Source organism: Rhinolophus sinicus, linkage group LG07, assembly GCF_036562045.2.
Source record: "Rhinolophus sinicus isolate RSC01 linkage group LG07, ASM3656204v1, whole genome shotgun sequence".
Classification (NCBI taxonomy): Eukaryota; Metazoa; Chordata; class Mammalia; order Chiroptera; family Rhinolophidae; genus Rhinolophus; species Rhinolophus sinicus.
In genome coordinates this window covers 8,925,878-8,944,008 of record NC_133757.1, presented here as the reverse complement: position 1 = coordinate 8,944,008, position 18,131 = coordinate 8,925,878, and the positions used below count along the sequence as shown (strand labels likewise).

General features: G+C 44.3%; 1 protein-coding gene across 6 annotated transcripts in view; it reads left to right on the top strand.

Moving 5' to 3' along the window:
* The window catches only part of PLPP4 (phospholipid phosphatase 4), a 215,579-nt gene that overhangs the window by 185,271 nt on the left and 12,177 nt on the right, over positions 1–18,131 (top strand). For all 6 annotated transcript variants that reach the window (XM_074338968.1, XM_074338969.1, XM_019752894.2 and 3 more), the window contains one exon: positions 15,480–15,650. In XM_074338968.1, the coding sequence (XP_074195069.1) occupies positions 15,480–15,650 (171 nt within the window). The remainder of the gene's footprint in view (positions 1–15,479; positions 15,651–18,131) is intronic.

Genomic DNA, 18,131 nt, shown 5'->3' with positions numbered 1-18,131 from the left:
CTCCATAAATGCAGTCATGCAGATAATACTTTTATAATTTTCTACTTTTGCTCACCATTGTTTCCAAGGTTCTTCTAATGATTGATGCAGGTAGCAGGAGTTTGCTCGTTTTCATTGCTATATGGTATTCTAAGGCATGACTCTACCACAGTACAGTTAAAAACCCTTCTAATGTTAGCACCGTGTTGCTAGGAATTCTGGTACACTTACTGCAAAAATAATCCTCGGATGTATTCCTGGCAGTAAGATTTCTGGGGCATTTGTTCATGTTCACCTTCACGAAATAATGCCACACGGTTTGTACACTCTCACCAGCAAGCTCTGAGAGTTCCCACTGCCCCACAGCCTTGCCAGCACTCGGCATTGTAGGATTTCATTTTTGCCGGATGGGAGGGTGTGATGGGAGCTCCTGGTGGTTGTGACATGTGTCTTCATGAAGACTAATGAGCTGGACCAGCTTCTCCTAAGTTTAATGGAATTTAGATTTCCTCTTTATATGACATTACTGTTCATGTCTTTGCCTATTTTTCAATTAGGTTGTTTGCTTACATCTCATTGACTTAAAGAGTTTTTTAAAAAATTCTGGATGTTAGTTCTTTGCTGGTTATATGGACAACACACATCTCCCTGTCTGCTCGTCTTTTAAATTATCTTTGTTTTTGCTTCCCACAGTGTGTGTACTCATTCTTTCATTTATTTATTCATTCATTTATTTTAATGTTTTATTACAGAAGTAGTACATGCATACAGTAGAAAGTTAGTATATACAGAGAAGCAAACTTTTTAAAAAAAGAACTTTATATTTTTACAGCCCAGAGGTCACCAGCATTAACACAGCGCATATTCTAATGGGTACTGGGTGTGTGTCTATAATTAAAATGAAAGCTCGGTTAACAATTTTCACCTTTCCTTTTGAGTAAATTTTTTATCTCATGGCATATGCAAACCATCTTCAGATTTCCCCAGTTTACCACCAATATCCTTTCCAACAGTGGTCAAACCAGTATCCAATCCAGAATTTATTGTATATTTGGATGAACCAAGTTCTCAATAGTAAATGCAGTCCATTTTATCAATTCTTTCCTTTATGATTAGTACTTTTTGTGTCTTTTTACAGACAAGTTTCCCAACCTCAAGACTGTGTTACCTTCTAATTCTCTTCAGTCTTGCTTTCTGTTGTAGGTCTATGATCCACCTGGAATTAATTTCTGGATATTCTGTATGGCATACAGTAGCACTCCAATTTTACTTTTTCCATATGGACAACCATCTTTCCCAGCACTGTTCATCCATCTACACTGGTCTATAACACGACCTCTGCCATGTCTCATGTCCATGCACGAGTGGGTCTTTTTCTTGGCTCTCTCTATTCTGCTCCATGGCTCTATTTGTTAGCCCTTGTACCAATTCTGCAGTGTTCTAATCAGTATAACTTTGTGATAAATTTTGAGATTTAGTAGGGTTAATCCCCATGTTCATCAGAATTGGTTGGTTTGTTTTTGAGTATAAATCTCAGTGGTTTAAAACCAAAAAGGGTTGTTTCTTGCTTACGCTACATGAATAATTGTAGTTGCTCAGGGGCCCAGACAGATAGATGCTCTGCTGCCATCTCAACAGGGGCTGCGACGGGGGAGAAGAGAGCATGGAGAGTCACACATCAGCTCTTACTGCTTCTCCCAGGAGGGACACGTGTCAGTTCTGCTCGTATCTCATTGGCAGAGCTAGTCACATGACCACACCTAATTTCAAAGGTGTAGGGGAATATCATTCTTGTGTAACTCCAGATAAAGGATTGTCTACCTGCTCCCCAACTGTTCTTCTTCAGTAGTGGTTTGGCTGTTCTCAGCCCTTTGCTTTTCCATATGTATTTGAGAATCAGCTGATCAAGTTCCATGAAAATCCTTCTTGAAAATTTCATTGGCCTTTCTATTGAGTCCATGGTTCAATTTGGGGAGAAATGATTCCTTCCTATCCAAGGTCATGGTATTTTTGTCTATTCAAGTCTTAATATATTTTAGTAGTTTTATACTTCTCTCTTTCAAGGATGTGCACATTATTTATTAGAGTAATTCTTAGGTATTTTATATTTTTATTGCTACTGTAAAATTTGTATTTTAAATTATGTTTTCTAGCTGATTATTTCCTGGTGTCCAGAAAAGCAGTTGACTTTGGTATATTGATTTTTTTAAATGCAGAAATTTTGCTATCTCTCCTAGTAATTCTAATTCTTTATCTGTAGATTGTTTTGGGTTTTCTACATAGACAATTATATCACCTACAAATAATGAGAGTTTTACTTCTGCCTTTCCAATTCTTAAGCCTTTTATTTAGTTTTCTTACCTTACTTCACTAGCTAGGATCACCCACACAATGTTCTTGAAGTGAGGATAGCAGGCATCCATGTCTTGTTACTGATGTGAAGGGAATGCTTTAAACTTCTTACTGTTGAGTATAACTTTTTTTGGCAGGCATTTCAAAAACGTCTATCAGGTTTGCCAGGTTTTTTCTGTTTCTAGTTTGCTAAGAACGAATTTTGAATTTTGTGCATTTAGCAAGTTGGTGTTTTTCCCTTTTTATTTTTAATGTGTTAGTGTGATGATTTATAGTTATCAATTTTTAAAATATGAAACCAGCATTAATTAATGTATATTAAATATTCTGCTATTACAGTAGATGTTGTCTTTCTGTGGTCTTTGAAATTTCTCCGTTTTTGATCCATATATTTTAAAGTGATGAGTAAACATATTTTAGAATTGTCATACTTTCTATTATATGTTCTACCTTTATAATTAAGTCATGACTATCTTTATTTCTAATGCTGCTTTTTACAATAAAGAACATCTGACTTTAATATTGAAATCAGCTTTCTATTGGTTAACATTTGCTTCTTACATCTTTCTGTTCTATGACTGTGCTCTATATTTTATGTATATATTTTTTTAAACTATAAGCTGGGGAGCTAATTTCAATTATATTTGTTGCCATTACTGATGTATTAGGATTTATTTATATCATTCCTTATGTTCTGTTTTCTCCTTGCTTCTTGTAATACTTAATATTTTCATGTTCTGATTCCATTGTTTTCCACTTTTTGTTTGTAAATTCTATCAAACCTGTAGTTTAACACACATAATTAACAGATATATGATATTTTCTTTGTTAAGATTTTATTAGGTTGGTGCAAAAGTGATTACGGTTTTTTTGCAATTTTTTTTAACCTTTTAAACCACAGTTACTTTTGCACCAACCTAATAAATGAATTACCGTTTAATTGCATTGCGGATCTGATAATGTGATCTGTAAAAATGACCAGTCCTTTGATCTTAAGGCTAGGTTTGAGGCTTAGCATATGGTCAGTTTTCATAAATGGTCCATATGGCTTCAAAAGAATGTGAATTATAAAATTATTGGACATAAAGTTAGTATCTTTTTTTCTGAGCAATATAAAGATTTTAAATGCATTAGATCTGGTAAGCCTTATCTGGCAAGTTTGCTTTGTTTAGTGTTTTAATTCTAGACTGCTTCTTCCTCTCCCTGCCCCCAACAGAACCATCAGCCTGTGCATAGTTTAACCCTATATGTACCAATACCTTTGTTTATATTCCCTTTTCCATCTCAGCCTTTCCACCTTCTACTTAACATATGTCCTTTAAATTTCCTTCTTTGATATACTTTGGTGAAAAATGTTCTGTTTTTGATTTTTCTAAATGTGCTTTAGTTGACCTCAGTCTTGAAAGATAACTTTACTATTAAATTTGGAATTGTAATTGGGCAGTTATTGTCTTTCTCAGCTTTGATGATATTTCACTGTTTTTTAGCATCAATTTTTTGGTGTTTTTCAAGTCAGTTGTCAGTTTTATTGTTGCTCCTTCATTGGTAATCTAGTCTTCCCTTCTGGATGCTTTTAGTATCTTGCTTTTTCTTTTGTGTCATAAAGTTTTGTTACTATGTGTCTAAGTGTGGATTTTCTATTACATATCTTGTATGAGATTCATTGGGCTTTCTTAGTCTCAGGTTTGTGTCCTTCCACGTTCTGAGATATCCTCAGCCATATTCTTCCCCATTTCCTCCAATGTCTTTTCTAATTTGGAATTCCAGTTGGACATTTGTTAGACTTTCTCACCATATTATCCATATTACTTAACCTCTCCTTCAAATTTTAGATATCTATCTATCTGTCTGTCTGTCTGTCTATCTATGTTTTTTCCCAATTCTAATTCTCTGTTACATTTGTCTCACATGCTATTTTATCTATAAAATATTTAAGTTCAATTACTCTACTTTTATTTATAGCAATTCTATTTGATCTTTTAAAAAATCTGCTTCATTATTTTTTATAATGCTTGTTCTCTGTTCTTATTTTCATGCTGCCCTATACTTTCCTTAAATCTATTGCAAATAATGATTTTATATTCTGTGCCTTAAAATATCTAAAATGGTTCTGATTCAGTTCTCCTATATATGCCCTAAAATCGTGTGTGTGTGTTTGTTTTGTGTGTGTGTTTGTTTTGTTTTGTTTTGATTTTGTTTTTGGCTTTTCTTACTCTAGGCTTTTACTTTTCCCTAGAACTTTATTTTGGGGAATATTTTGACATGTGGGTTGAAGTTGAATTCCTCCAGAGAGGACTTCTGCCAGTTCCCTGGGAGCACTGCCTACTCCTGGGCCACCCCAAATGAATTCTCCTCTTAAGGTTTCTTGGGGACCACATGAAAAGCATGAATTGGACAGCAAAAGCCTGTGAGAGTTGTTTTGTGGTTACGCAATCTCTCCACACAGCACAAAGATGGAGACCAGCAAGTGTCCGTGCTTCCTTCTGAAGAGCAGGCTTTCTTTCCTACTTGTCTTAAGCCTTTAAGATCTAAGGTGTTTTCAGGGTCTCCCGTTATATTCTCCCCCGTGGACACAGCTGAGACTTAGCCTCTTCGCCTCTGTGCCCCATGGAGACATCAGAGCGGAACCTCAATGTCTACACGTTCCCTTCTTTTTGGGAGACCTTGTTTTTGTTAATTCTTCTCTTTGTGTTAACTCAGTGATAGGTTTAAAAAATTGCTTGTTTTTATATTTCACTCAACATTTAATCATTTCAGTCAGGATATGTAGTCTGCCACACCACTGGCTATAAAGTCCTGGGTTTTGGTAATTACTAGGTGTTTCTGTATTGGAAAAGGGGACTTAAATTTTGGGCTTCAAAGCAGACAGCTCTGGGTCTGAGAACAGCTGCCACATTCAATGTTTCTAGTTGTCCGTTTCTTCAGCTTTACTAACAACACCTTTCACTTGTATGTTGAATTTCTGTTTACAAAATACTTTCACAAATACCATGTTTTTTGAGAGTTGATTGAGGCAGGACATTTGGCCAATAGATGAGACCACTGTGGAGCACACCACTCTGACCTGGAACCCGAATCTTCTAACATGGAGGACAGTTCTATTTTTGTTCTATTTTGTGCTGTCTTGGATTAAATGATTTAAAAGAAGCCAGCACGTGGATTTCAACTTGTTGCATGAGGCAAGTCACTACTTGAGGAAGATTCTGAGCCCAAAGCTGGCTTTTTTGATAAAAGGTCCGTCAATCAATTAGAAGTGTCTGCCAAGGTCATAGGAGATTAAAATGCCACATTGGCTTTCCCAAATTTTAATGGTCTTCCTAACTTAAAAAAATGCACAGTTCTTGTATGAACAGAAAACAAATCTCTTTTGAATTTGGGTGGTGGACATAATGGGAGCCTGCATATGTCAAATAAATGAGGCTCTTGACCCATTTGTACTCAGTTTCCTTAGGGGTGGAGTGAGAGATGAGCATGGATGGTCGTTGGGGATGGGAGTTTGCTGTGAGAGAAACCAGGACATGGAGGGAGTTTGGTTGGGAGGCCGTCTGGTCAGCCCGCCGGTCACCTGGCGCTTCAGTCCTGAGAGTCGGGGTGTTGCAGTTTTTTTCAGTAACCAAAACGGTGGCCTACCCTAGCTCAGGACAGTAAGATGAAGTGTGCCTTCCTCTTTCCCACTGACACAATACTGAGAGGATTTATTCGGCTGTGTGGTCAGCGCCCTCTTAGTTAGCATTTGAGCCAACACCTCAGGGCTGGCGGGTCACCTTCATGCCCAGCCCATTTACGTTCTGTGTAGGTTTTCCTCCTGTGTTTCTCTTTTACTCTCACACTACATCACATTCACAACACGTCTGACACCAGATCTGCGGGGGTTTCCCCCGCTAAGCAATTCTCTGTGCCACCAGCTGGGTGTCCTACAATTTAACTCAGTTCTGACAGTCACAACCTGGAGATAATGTCAAATCCCACAGGTTAAGTCGCAGTCCCATAAGACCGTGCCCACCCACTTCAGATGCCAGTCCCAAGTCCAAGTTGTCACCTGTGCTTCTGACTGATTGGCTATAAATTTGGGGTTTCTATGACTTACTCCTTGGGTTTGATTAATTTGCTGGGGCAGCTCACAGAACTCAGGGAAACACTTCCATTTACCACTTTATTAAACGCTACGATAAAGGATGCAGATCAACAGGCAGGTGAAGAGATACGTCAGGCAAAGTCTGCGAGGGTCTCAAGCACAGGGGCTTCTGACCCTGAGGGTTGGGGTGTGTCACCCTCCCAGTATTTGGGTGTGTTTACCGACCAAGAGTCTCTCTGTTGGGATTTTTATGGAGGCTTCATCAGATACGCGTGACCAATCCTTAATTTCATTTCCATCCCTCTCCCCTCTCTGGTAATGGGAGAATGGGGCTGAAATTCCAAGCTTCTAAGCATGACTTGGTCTTCCAGGGACCAGCCCCCAGCCAGCAGCCCACCCAGAGCCATCTCATTTGGACCAAAGATGCTCTTCTCATTTAGGAAATTACAAGGGTTTTGGGAGTTCTGTGCCAGGAACTGAGGGCAGAGACCAGTATATATACTTTCGATGATGTCACACCTGCCCTTCCTGTGTGGGCTGAGATCCCCAATCATCACTGCTAGGGGCAGGTTAGAAAGGTTGGTATTCCCTGACAAATCAAACTACAGGTGGTATAACAGCTCACAAAAGGCAGGCGCAGTTGAGGCCCTTCCTTAGAACACAGCTGGAGAATAGCAGTCATTAAGGCTACAAGGACGTCTCCTGAAGTCCCTTCACTCCAAGCAGAGGCTAATCAATCAGAGGAGCACACTGGGTGAAGTCATGGCTACTGCCTTTGTCATTGTTTCTCAAACGTGTGCATTTGCTATTCAAATCCTGCCATCAAATATATGTTCTGCTAAGGCCTTTGGAGGTAAAATGCACTTATTTTTCGTAAACATGTTATCTTTAGCTAATCCTGCCCATGCTTTTATCAGCTCCCCTAACGGTAATCTGGAACAAAGTAATTTCTCCCTTTAGAAGGCTTATTCTTATGTTTCAGATCATTGTGGCATATAATCAAGATGGAGGAAAGCAAAGGTTGTCCTGGGGATTTAGACCTTCTGTAGATTCGGATGCTCTGATATGCAGAACTGCTTCCCATCTTGATGACGGATGTTAGCTCTCTCTAGGGCCAGGAGTAACATTTATGACTCCTAATAATTTCTCATCAAGCAGTGTGGGGTGGATGGGGGGAGCCAGAGTGGCTTCTGTCTCTTAAAAACCCTTAATACTCCTCTGTGGACACTTCCCCGCCCCTAGGACCAAAGCGTCAGGGGTTGACAAAGGGACTGCCATCTTCTTCTCCCAAAGCCACTTTCCTCCCTGCCGCTCACGCCTCTCTGCAGTTCTTAAGCATTGTGCCCCAGTGGGTTCTCTTATTCAGAACAAAATCCTCCTTGAAGATGCAAACGGGAGTTATATGAGGAGTTTATAGTCTGTTTTTTTATGTTTGCATTTCCATTCTCTGACATTTGCTTTCAGACTAATTATGAACTTTTGGGTTTCTTTTCCCCATTGCACATTCTCAAACAAGACTGTACAACCGTTTCCATCATGAGATGGAAATCCCGTCTGGCTCAGGTAGCTTAAGTATCACCCTGCCTAGAAATGGGGGATGAAGGGCATGACCTTTCATGGCCCGTTATGTCTTTCTGTCTCCATGGACCTTGGCCTGTTGCAGGAAGACTTAGTAGAGTCCAGTTATATTTTTGTATTTATTCAGTCATCATGTGTTGGTGACTTCCCTTACCAGGCAGTGTGCTGGGTCCTAGGGATTCATTGGTGACCTCCATGCCCACATGGGTATAAAAACAAATAGGCAGTTAGCAGTGCTACACATGCAAGTATGCTCAGAAGAATCTGGGACTTTTTTGCTCTGTTTAGAAATAATTTAAGGGTTGCACTAACCTTCAGTAAATAATTTGACCTGTCTGTGCCTCTATTTCTCATCCATCAAATGGGCCTACTATCTATGTCACTGTGTTGTTGGACAGGAAGTGAGGTCAGGTAATGAAAGCTTCTATACCTCAGCTTCTCGCGGTCTTTCTTCTGATGGAACACTCCTTATACCTGCTCATGTTGGCAGAGTTTCCCCTTTCTTTCTTTCCTAGTTCATTGAATGGCACTCCGGTGGTCCATGCTTCAGACCCTTGAAATCTCGTGTTGCTTTCCTTTGTAGATCTTCAGCTGATCTGAGAATATCACGTTGTTCCCTGGAGTCTAGCCCAGATACCTGGAGGTGACTGTCCGCCCCCTGGAGAACAGAGGGACTCCTGTTCTGAAGTCTCCAGGAGGATTCTGGGGTCATCCTTATAGGAAGAGCCCAGGAAAGTGCATGTGTATGTTGGGGAGTAGAGAAGGGGGACATGGAGGAGGAGAGAGAAACACTGTGTACGTGTCTGGAGGGTGGGAGGTCAGAAAGAATTCAGGGTAGGCTCCAGCTTTCCTCCCGCCCATGTATTATCCGGAACCAGTGTAGTTCCAAGCCTGACTCTAACCCTTCTCCTCCTTCTGGTGCATCCCTGCCTTCTTTTCTGTGTGAAACCTTCCCTGATCATCAGGTCGTCAGCCTGACACGTCCTCATCCAATATGTCCATTGTTTGTGCATCTAGTGAGCTGCAGGCACAGGGGACACAGCCTCTGCCCTCATGGAGCTTAGAATCTAGTAGAGGGGAGATAAACACTAGACAATCACATGAATAAAAGGAGTCGTGTTACGTGCTATGAAGGACAGGGACAAAATGCAGTAAGAGCCTGTTATACCTACTAGTGGGGCCAGGGAGAGCCTCTGAGGAAGTGCCATTTAAACTGAGACTTGAAGAATGAATGGGAGTGAGGGAGGCAGAAAAGGGGTGCTCGTTACTGTGTTTCCTTCGAGCCCCCCAACATATCCATCGCCTGATCCAATTTTCATGTTATCCTACTGTTCCTTCATTTCATTAATTTATCTTTCACTTGTATTTCTTGAGCACCAGTGATGTGCCTGGCACTGTCCTGGATGTGGGTCACAGAATGGCAACAGAGGCAGACACCATCTTGGTCATGGAACCGTGCTGGTGCCGTGAGCGCCAGTCCTTGCTTTCTCTGCACATGCACTTGCTGTGTTTCCTCTCCCACGTTCTCAGATTCACTTTGGGGAGGCAGCACGGTTTGAGCAAGAGCATAAGTGGAGAAAGTGGAGAGAAGGGAAAAGAGATCAGACTTTCACTGAGGGCCTAATGTGTGCCAAGCTCTTTGTCCAGTGTATCATGAACGCTCTGTCATGGGTCTTGTATGATGGGTCACTTAGCACGGGAAGGGCCTCCGGGCTGTCTGATCCTCTCATTGGAGAGCTTCAGGCATTCTGCCAAGTGCGATAGGAAAGATACATTCCATTGGTTCGTCTCACTGAGCTTCAAGTGTGTTTATTTTATCAGCTAAGATCACTTTACCTCTGCTCAGAGCCCCCGAGGCTGCAGAAGTATAAGAACTTGAGAACCTGGCTCTAGAATTCCCTCTAAGCAAACATGCAGTTATATAACTAAAGAGCTGCAGATTGCAAGAGTAGCCCTTGTGAAGGCTTTTCTTTCAGGATGGAACTTTCCAGAACTGAGGCGGTGCACAGTGGCAGCTACTGCAGCCAGCAGTGTTAGGAGAGTGATCGCTAGGTACCAAGCGCTCCACTAGTATTTTATAACACCTCGTGAACTAATCCTCAAGATAACTTTGTGAGTCAAGTGCTGACCGCGTTGTCTAGATGAGGAAACAGGCCCTGACCGGTGAGCTCACACAGGCATAGAGGCAGAGCTGAAAGCAGCTGCACGCACTCCGTTTGTGTCAAAAGCCCAAACTCTTCAACAGCACAAAGACTCCCTACTGTTGAATGGATTGTTTGGTCCCCAAACCCCCTGTGTAACTTAATTTGCTGTTGTGATTGGTTTAAGCAAAACCACCCCAAACTTATCGAGTGCTTCTTTGCTCATGTGTGGAGAATAGGGATCACCTGACATGTGTAATTTTCAGCTCAGGCTTGGAGGGTCATGTAAACAGCAGACCAGGGGCACCCGACAGCAGGACTTGAGTGAGCTCCCAAATTGGCCACCCGCAGACCCAGCCCTGCTGGCCCACAGATGAGTTTCTCTCTGTCTGCCCTTTATTTGTTTTTGATTCGTTGTTAATTTTTAAAAATGGAAAGAGTTCCCGTAAATATCAGTATTTCCCTCTTCTGTCGGGAGATCAAAACTTCTGGGAACACAGCCCACATTTCCCCGTGACAGACACCAGCTGGAGTGGACGCAAGGTGGCATCTTTCAACAGGGGAGTGTCCCCCATTAAGCCCAGTCTTCACCATTCCCAGTTGTCTCCCCAAAGTGAGGCTAGGTATTAGTTGCCACTTAGTATTGCAAATGAATCCTTGATTTTTTTTTCAGAAAGCAAAATACTTATCGGACCTGAGTGTCTAGCAACAGTGGAATAATAGAAAATAGAGGGTTTTCTGTTGTAAAAAAAGTTGACACTAACATCCAACACTTCACTCATTTTCACTCTCTGCCCAGCCATGGACATCACATGGTGGCCTCTGGTTTTACAGAGCAAACTGAGGCCCAGTGAGGGAAAGTGACTGCCCAAGATGATGTGTTCAGTTAATGACAGAGCCAGGATGGGAACCCAGATCCCTGACTGCCAGAAGCATACTCTGGTTTGTAAGGGGTCTGCAGGCACTGAACAGACGTGATTGTTTCCATGACCTTGACTTGGATGGTCTTGTGGCGATGCCCTGACATCCTTCTCAACGTTCAGATTTATTCAACCACCTACCGGGTATTGCCCATCTCCCTCTTGAAGAGGAACATATTAATTCTTGGGGCATCATCAAATGAAAAATGTGTACAGATTACCTTATCAGGGCCTAATTCCATTTTCAGTGCCAGGAATGATCCGTTTGGAGAAATTTATTATAATTAGCAAAAGTGAAAAATGCAACACAAAAAGCAGGGTATGTCCTCTGATTATCATCTCATTTATTTTTAAAGCTTTTTCTTTCTTGCGGGGGAGTGGGGGGTGGGGGGGAGGGGTGCCAATTTTCTTATTTCTTGCAGTCCTTGGGGCCCCTAGGTCTTCTACTCCATTTAGAAACCATCTGGGGAGGAAAGGCAAACCACATTATTGCACCTAAGCTAGCTCAATAAATGGACCTTTCTTTGCAAAGGGCGAGTTACAAGCCTGTGGCAGTTCATCTGTGTAACTGAAGGCAAGAATCAGTGGTTCCGTTGCTGGATCGTCAGGCAGGCAGACGGCCCTGTTCACGGGGTGTGGCTGGCAGTCGCCTCCTGGACCAGCAACTTGTACTGTGATGCTTTGCTTATCTACTCTCTTTAACAACAGCCAAGTGAACACACGAAGTGCCAGAACCGGGGTGGGGAAGCCATCCTCTTTCATCCGTTTCCAGGTTAGAGGCTCCAGGAGCATCTTTGTGTTTTACAGCCTGATCAACATGTAAATATTTACAATCAGCTGCTTCAAGCCAAGAAAACCTGCTCCAAGCTGAAAGCAAGGGGCATATGTGTATGCTCTTCCCCACAGAGTGCGTTTGTGTGTGTTGCATACTCTAGAGAGCAAGTAAACATGTTCTGAGCCTCTAAGACAAGGAGACAGTATCCTCTCACCCCTGGCTTGCGGGGGTTCTAATTGTATTGCTGTTGTTAATAATGTTAGCAAAACATGAACGCATGTATCCTATTTTATAACCGCCCATCTTCCACGGTGTTCAGTGACTGCCTACGTCTGTGAATGATGAATTCTCAGCTCTCCTAATCGTGCTAGAAGTGAGGGCTGTGTTTAAGGGAAAGAGAGTCCCTTGGAATGCAAAGCTCACCAGTAGCACAAAAGGCTTTACAGCCCCTCCGTGTCTCATATGCATGTTTCTCTGAGAAGAGCTCACGGTGCTGTTTGGCTAGAGTTGGAAAGCATTCCTTTAACAACCTTCCTATTTCTTTGTCGCCTGGTTGATTCTGAATCTGAGCCTTGATGGATCGCAAGATCTCAGAGCTGGAAGGCTCAAGGGGAGAGCTTATCCTGCTCCCAAACCCCCAGTCTCACTGGAGAAGGCGGCAGAAAAACTGGGGGGTCATATGAGTTCAGTGTGGTTTGGTTGAGCCTAATTCTTCCTCAGATAGTGTTTGGAAAAGCAGGAATGCCAGGCGCTGGGGCTGCCCATGGCTCAGACACGCCTCCTGGGTGGAAGTCAGTCCCTCAGAGGCTCCTCGCCAAGGGCATTAGGCTGGTTTGGCGACTGTGTAAGTGTTAATGAGAAAGTGGCAAGCCTGGGGTTTAGCATCATCAGATTGGAGCCTCTCATGGTTCCTAGAAAAGTAGGAGCTCTTATTGCTGCTTTAAAAGTCACAGCCTAGAGGCCCCAAAACACGTGTCAGAGAAGAACAGCTGCTGCCTGATAACTGCAGGTCTAGGCTGTGGAGCTCAGTCTTTGACGATGCCTGGGAATCCGCCCTCTTTTCTCAGAAGCAGATGCTTCAACCCTTGGGAGGGCTGCAGCGTGGGCCCCACTGAGCGGGAGAGAAGACGTTTTTTGCCTGCTCTGCGAAGAGGGAGCCGCAGCCCCCTGCTGCCAAGGCTGGCCAAATTCAAGTTCCTCAGGCGAGGAGGTGACAGGGTGGAGGCTGGGGTGGGGTGGGCCTTGAACCTCCTGCCCCAGGCCTTGCCTTTGGAGGGTTTTCAGCAGCCCAGCCCTTGTCCATCTCCTGAATGTGCCCAGAGGTTCAGGCAGCGTTGGCTGTTTGCGCTGGGACTTGACTACCTGAAAGCCTCCAAACCATTTTTGTTACGGGTATACGCACGTATCCCTACTCCACATTGATTGTTTTTTTCAGTTTCTTTTCCCAAGAGATGCCAGTTTGGTGACACCCAGCCAGCTTGCCTCTCCTGGTTGGAATCTTGGAGATGTTAATCCCTAATCCAACAGCCCCAGGGCAGTTCTTTATACTCCGCACCGTGCGTGTAATTGGGTGAATAAACTTGCTAAGCTGTCTGATTTGTAGTCCATTTCTCTTCTGGTAAGAGCTCAGGATGAGGCCAGTACCCACTGGAGCCTGGTGTCCAGCCTCCCCCCTTCCCATTCTGACACCTCAGGGGAGAGTGTCAGTGAATGGAAGGGACAGAGGAAAGTGGGTGAAGACGGGAAACTAGAAACCCAGTGTGCTTGTTAGGACGGGGGCTACTTTGCAACACCCTGTACATCACTTAATTCCCTTCATCATAGCAAATAATCTACAGTAGGCCTGGGCAGTGCCGTTTCTCACATGTTCTTACTTTAAACAGAATATCCAAATATGTTGGCACTGCTTTGCTGTTTATTTGAGGGCTTATCATTATTCAAAAATATTTAAGTGCTTTGTTTTTATTCCTGGGATAAACCTGGTTTAATATTCTGTTTAAAAAAGAAAAATTAAAACCAGCTCTGTTACCTTATTTAATTTGGATGCTGAAACAGTTCTACCTCGGTATAAACTATGTTTTTTCTTGCAGGCTCCCATTTAGGAAGATACATGGTCATCAGAGATAATTTGGAAAAGTTTCAAGTTATTCGTTTTTATGTACTATCTCCATGACTATGTTGAACCTGCTATTTGGGGTTCTGCTTTTTTCCCTTCACATTATATCCTAAGTATTGTCCATAGTGCTACATAATTCACAGTAATTTTCATGACGAATGGCAGTGTCGCAGCTTGCTTATCTATGCCTCTGTATTGATCACTTTTCATTTTCCCATAGTTATAAATAACTTTGAGCAGACTGTCTTCTAGATGTCCCCATATTTTTGTATTGTGTCCCTGAGATGAGCTCATAGAGATGTCTTATAAGAAGAACGAATGTGTTTTAGGCCTTCTAGACTTCAGTGGGAACACAGGTCACTTGTGGGACTTGTGAAACCAGATTTTAACTCAGTACGTCTGGGGCAGACCTGAGATTCTGCATTTGTAATGAAGTCATCCTGAGGCCTCTGCTCCGGTGTAAAGTGTTTGTAAGACGTGTTTTACCAAGGCGCTGCGTGGGCTGGCTCCCAGGGAGCTCTGTACCTCAGCACTATTTTCTAATCAGGAGGAAAGTTTTGGTTAGGCTGGTGTCCAGAGCTATAGCACTTGCCTTCACAGCATCATAGCTCAATCCTGGATGCCATTAGAGTTCACACCACACACACACACACACACACACACACACACACACGCCAGGGCCACTATACCAGTATAAACAGAATGTCTAGCTGGGACCTGGCTGGAGGTATTTTTTAAAGCTTCCCAGCTTTTAAAGGTATACCCAGGGCTGATGACCATTGTTCTAAGCCCACAGAAGACCCACCTGAAATCTCACTGAGTTCCAACTGTGTTTTAAACATGACCGGATGAAAAGCTTGGGGGTTACATAGGCTATACCGAACTCCACACTTTTGCCAATGGATTTAGCACAGCCATGAGTTGTCTTAGCAAGTGTAAAAATCAATAACCATAATTTCTTAGAGAAAACAAGGAATTTGATATCGCTGGCTTCTCTGTCAGACTCACTCCACAGCATTTGCTGGTCCCGTCTTAGTGAAGGCCACCAAGCCAAAAATCCCTTACCTTTCCTCACCCTTCCAATGTAAGCCGTCATCACAGTCTTTTGTTCTGTACACTTTTTTCCTTAGAGAACGCAACACATTATATTAAAATTATCTTATTAGCATGGCTCTGTCCTTCAACCAGACTGTGAGGCCCTTGAGACCAGACGCAGCCTCTGATACATCTTTTTATTCCTCACACCTAGAATAATGCCTGTCTAGCACACAGGAGATACCTATTAAATCATTGTTGAATGAATGAAACAGAATAGATTTTGATCACTTGTAAGCCGGGAAGGTCGTTCTCATGGTTGAAAGTTTAATACCATAGTGGCTCCAGCAGGGACACAGATTGCCTCGTGGTGCCTGTTGCCAGCGTGGTCCCAGCCTGGGGGGTCCCAGCCTGGGGGTGTGCAAGATGGCAGCCAGGATGCTCGGATGCTCTGTGTCCCTGCCACTCACCACCTGCTAGAATAACACCTGCTGTTTCTCTTTGGCAGTTGCCTTTTCGGGTCTCGGCTTCACGACCTTCTACTTGGCTGGCAAGCTGCATTGTTTCACCGAGAGTGGGCGGGGAAAGAGCTGGCGGCTCTGTGCTGCCATCCTGCCCCTGTACTGTGCCATGATGATCGCCTTGTCCCGCATGTGCGACTACAAGCACCACTGGCAAGGTGAGTCCCTGCCCAGGGCCTGCCCAGCCCTCGCTGTGTCTGCCAGTCCTCCGGGGGTGGGTGTAGAAATGCACCTATTTGGGGAGACGTAAGTGCCACTGTCGGAAGCAAGAGTGGGCTGAAATGACAGAGCAGGCACAGTTTTAAGGGAAATATGCCTGTTTAAGTGAGTTCTGGCCTTAGTACTGCCCTTGCTGGAGACAGAATTGGAGCTCTTCCTCCTTCATGCTCCAGGAGACTGTTCGAGTCCTGCCAGGATGGCAGGCCCTTGGCCTCCGACCCAAATGTGGCTTCCCTACGGGATCACTTGCCTCAGCCCTCGGACTTGCTGCCAAGTGGTTCTTGGCTCCTCTTATATCTCAGATCTATCCCACAAGGACGTATTTCTCACTGTGTATGTACTTCCAAAGGAGGTGTCCATCCCAGGGATCGGTGGGATGGCAGCAACGTCCCGAGCAGCTGCTGCAAGGCTGGCGTGAGGCTTATCTGGAGGGAATCAGTACTGCAGTAAATGCAAAAAGTCAAAACCCACAAAACAAGGCACGTGCTTAATCCTGGAATAAAATGAAGCCCTGCCATGTGCCTCCACAGAGCAGCTGCAGCTCACAGCCTGCCTGAACGCTAAACAGAACCCGTCGCAGCAGACAGGGAGCAGAGACAGAGGTGTCCACAAGGTGAGGCCTTCAGGAGCCCAGGGTCTAGGCTCATGTTGCCCAAAGGACAGTCCTTACATCACGTGGAATCAGACTTGGATGGTTGGGTCTGGATTGGTGGCCAGGAGTCTACATTACTAACAAGCAAGTCTGTTATTTCCAATGAAGTCTGAGAAGTGCTGGTGAGGAGCTCCACTGGGTCACTGAGGGCCAGCAAACTGACCGGTGTGCCTAGATCCAGCTCCCCTGAACGAGTGGCCTTCCTTCCGCAATTAGTCCATGGCCTGACGTGCACTTCCTTTCCTGTTCTCCTGCTCCCACCAGGCACTGTTCCCCTCCTCCCGTTTTTTCTGTTTCTGCAGCCAGGGCCTTACAGGACCGCCCTCTTCTCACCTCTTTCCAGGTGTTTGTTCTAGTGGTTGGAGGCAGCAGTTGAGGCCAGAGGCAGGGGCTCTTTCTCCCTGTCCTCTCCGGGGGGCCTCCTGCTCCTCTCAGCACCTCCCCAGCTTCTCCTGCTCCTTCCCCAGCCTCAGTTCCACCCTCTACCTTCCTGAAACTCATGGTCTGGGCATCATAAGCCTCCTGCAGCAGTTTCGACCTGGAGGAGTGAAGGGTGCAAGGGAAAGAGAGGCTGATGCGTGGTGTCACAGGCAGGTGTGTCTCGTGCGGATCCGGGAGTGTGGCCCTCCTGTTGGGTGTGGTCAGAGAGGGCCACAGCCTGGGCCCTGAGCCCTCCCTGTTCTTGACCTTTATCAGTGACCTGGATGGAGTTCTAGGTAATCTGAAGCTACATCATGAGAGGGAAGCAGGGAGAGCGTCGCTGAGCCAACAGCATGAGGACCTACCCATTGCACGCTTGGGACTGGGAATATTTTCCAACAGAGTCATCGTTTCTATAACTAGAGCCTTTTCCCATGAAGAATAGTGTGGGCTGGATGGCGTTTTATGGGCTGCTTCTCATTTCTCCCCCATGAACTGTAGTTCCTTACTCTGAACACAGGAACAGTAGTCCCAGATCTTTCACAGAGCTAGGGACTAGCTGTTTCTTAGACTCAATGAAATAATGGATCTGAATATACTTTGTAAATGAAAACGTACAGCACATTGGTGTTGCTTTAGAGCCTTGTTTCCGAAGAAGGATGTGTTGTTTCCCAAACAACTGATTTAGTGGCGGTCGTTTGGGGAACATGGTCTATTTGTAAGTTATGAATCCTAGTTTTTACTTTGGATTTGAGAAATGATTAAGGGTCGCAGAACTGAATAGATTTGTGCTGCATGTGGGAAGGCAGGAGGGGCCTTTTGCAGTGATCTTGTCTTGAAAGCCTAAGATGCGAGGTTGGCCTCACTTAGAACCCCGTGGTCCTAACGGGTCCTGTTGCTCATCCCCTGGCCGTGGCTGGTGCATCATGAAAGAATGAAGACTCGGTTCTTGGCCTTAGGGAAATGGTGGACTCATGATACAGCCGCTGTGCCCACGCTTGCTGGCCATGGGGCTTCAGACCCGTCCTATCCTCCTGGCACAGAAAGGGACGGGGAGCAGTAAGGGAGAATATTAACGCTCTGTGGGCTGATGGGAAAACAAAGTGAGAGAATTTATGTTCAGTGATGTTTAGGGCCATACTTCGGGAGCAAAGTGAAACTGTCATAGTCGACTTCCGCAGCCAAAATTAAAGGTGCTCCAGTTGGTACAGGTCATTGATGTGGCCACATACCTGGTCAGCGTGCCATCATCTGTTCCGCTTGTACCCTTGGGTCAGCCACGAGAGGAGTGTGCCTCTTTTCCTTAGATCCTCTAATGGGCCCTGAGTCGGACTAATTTTACCCAGAT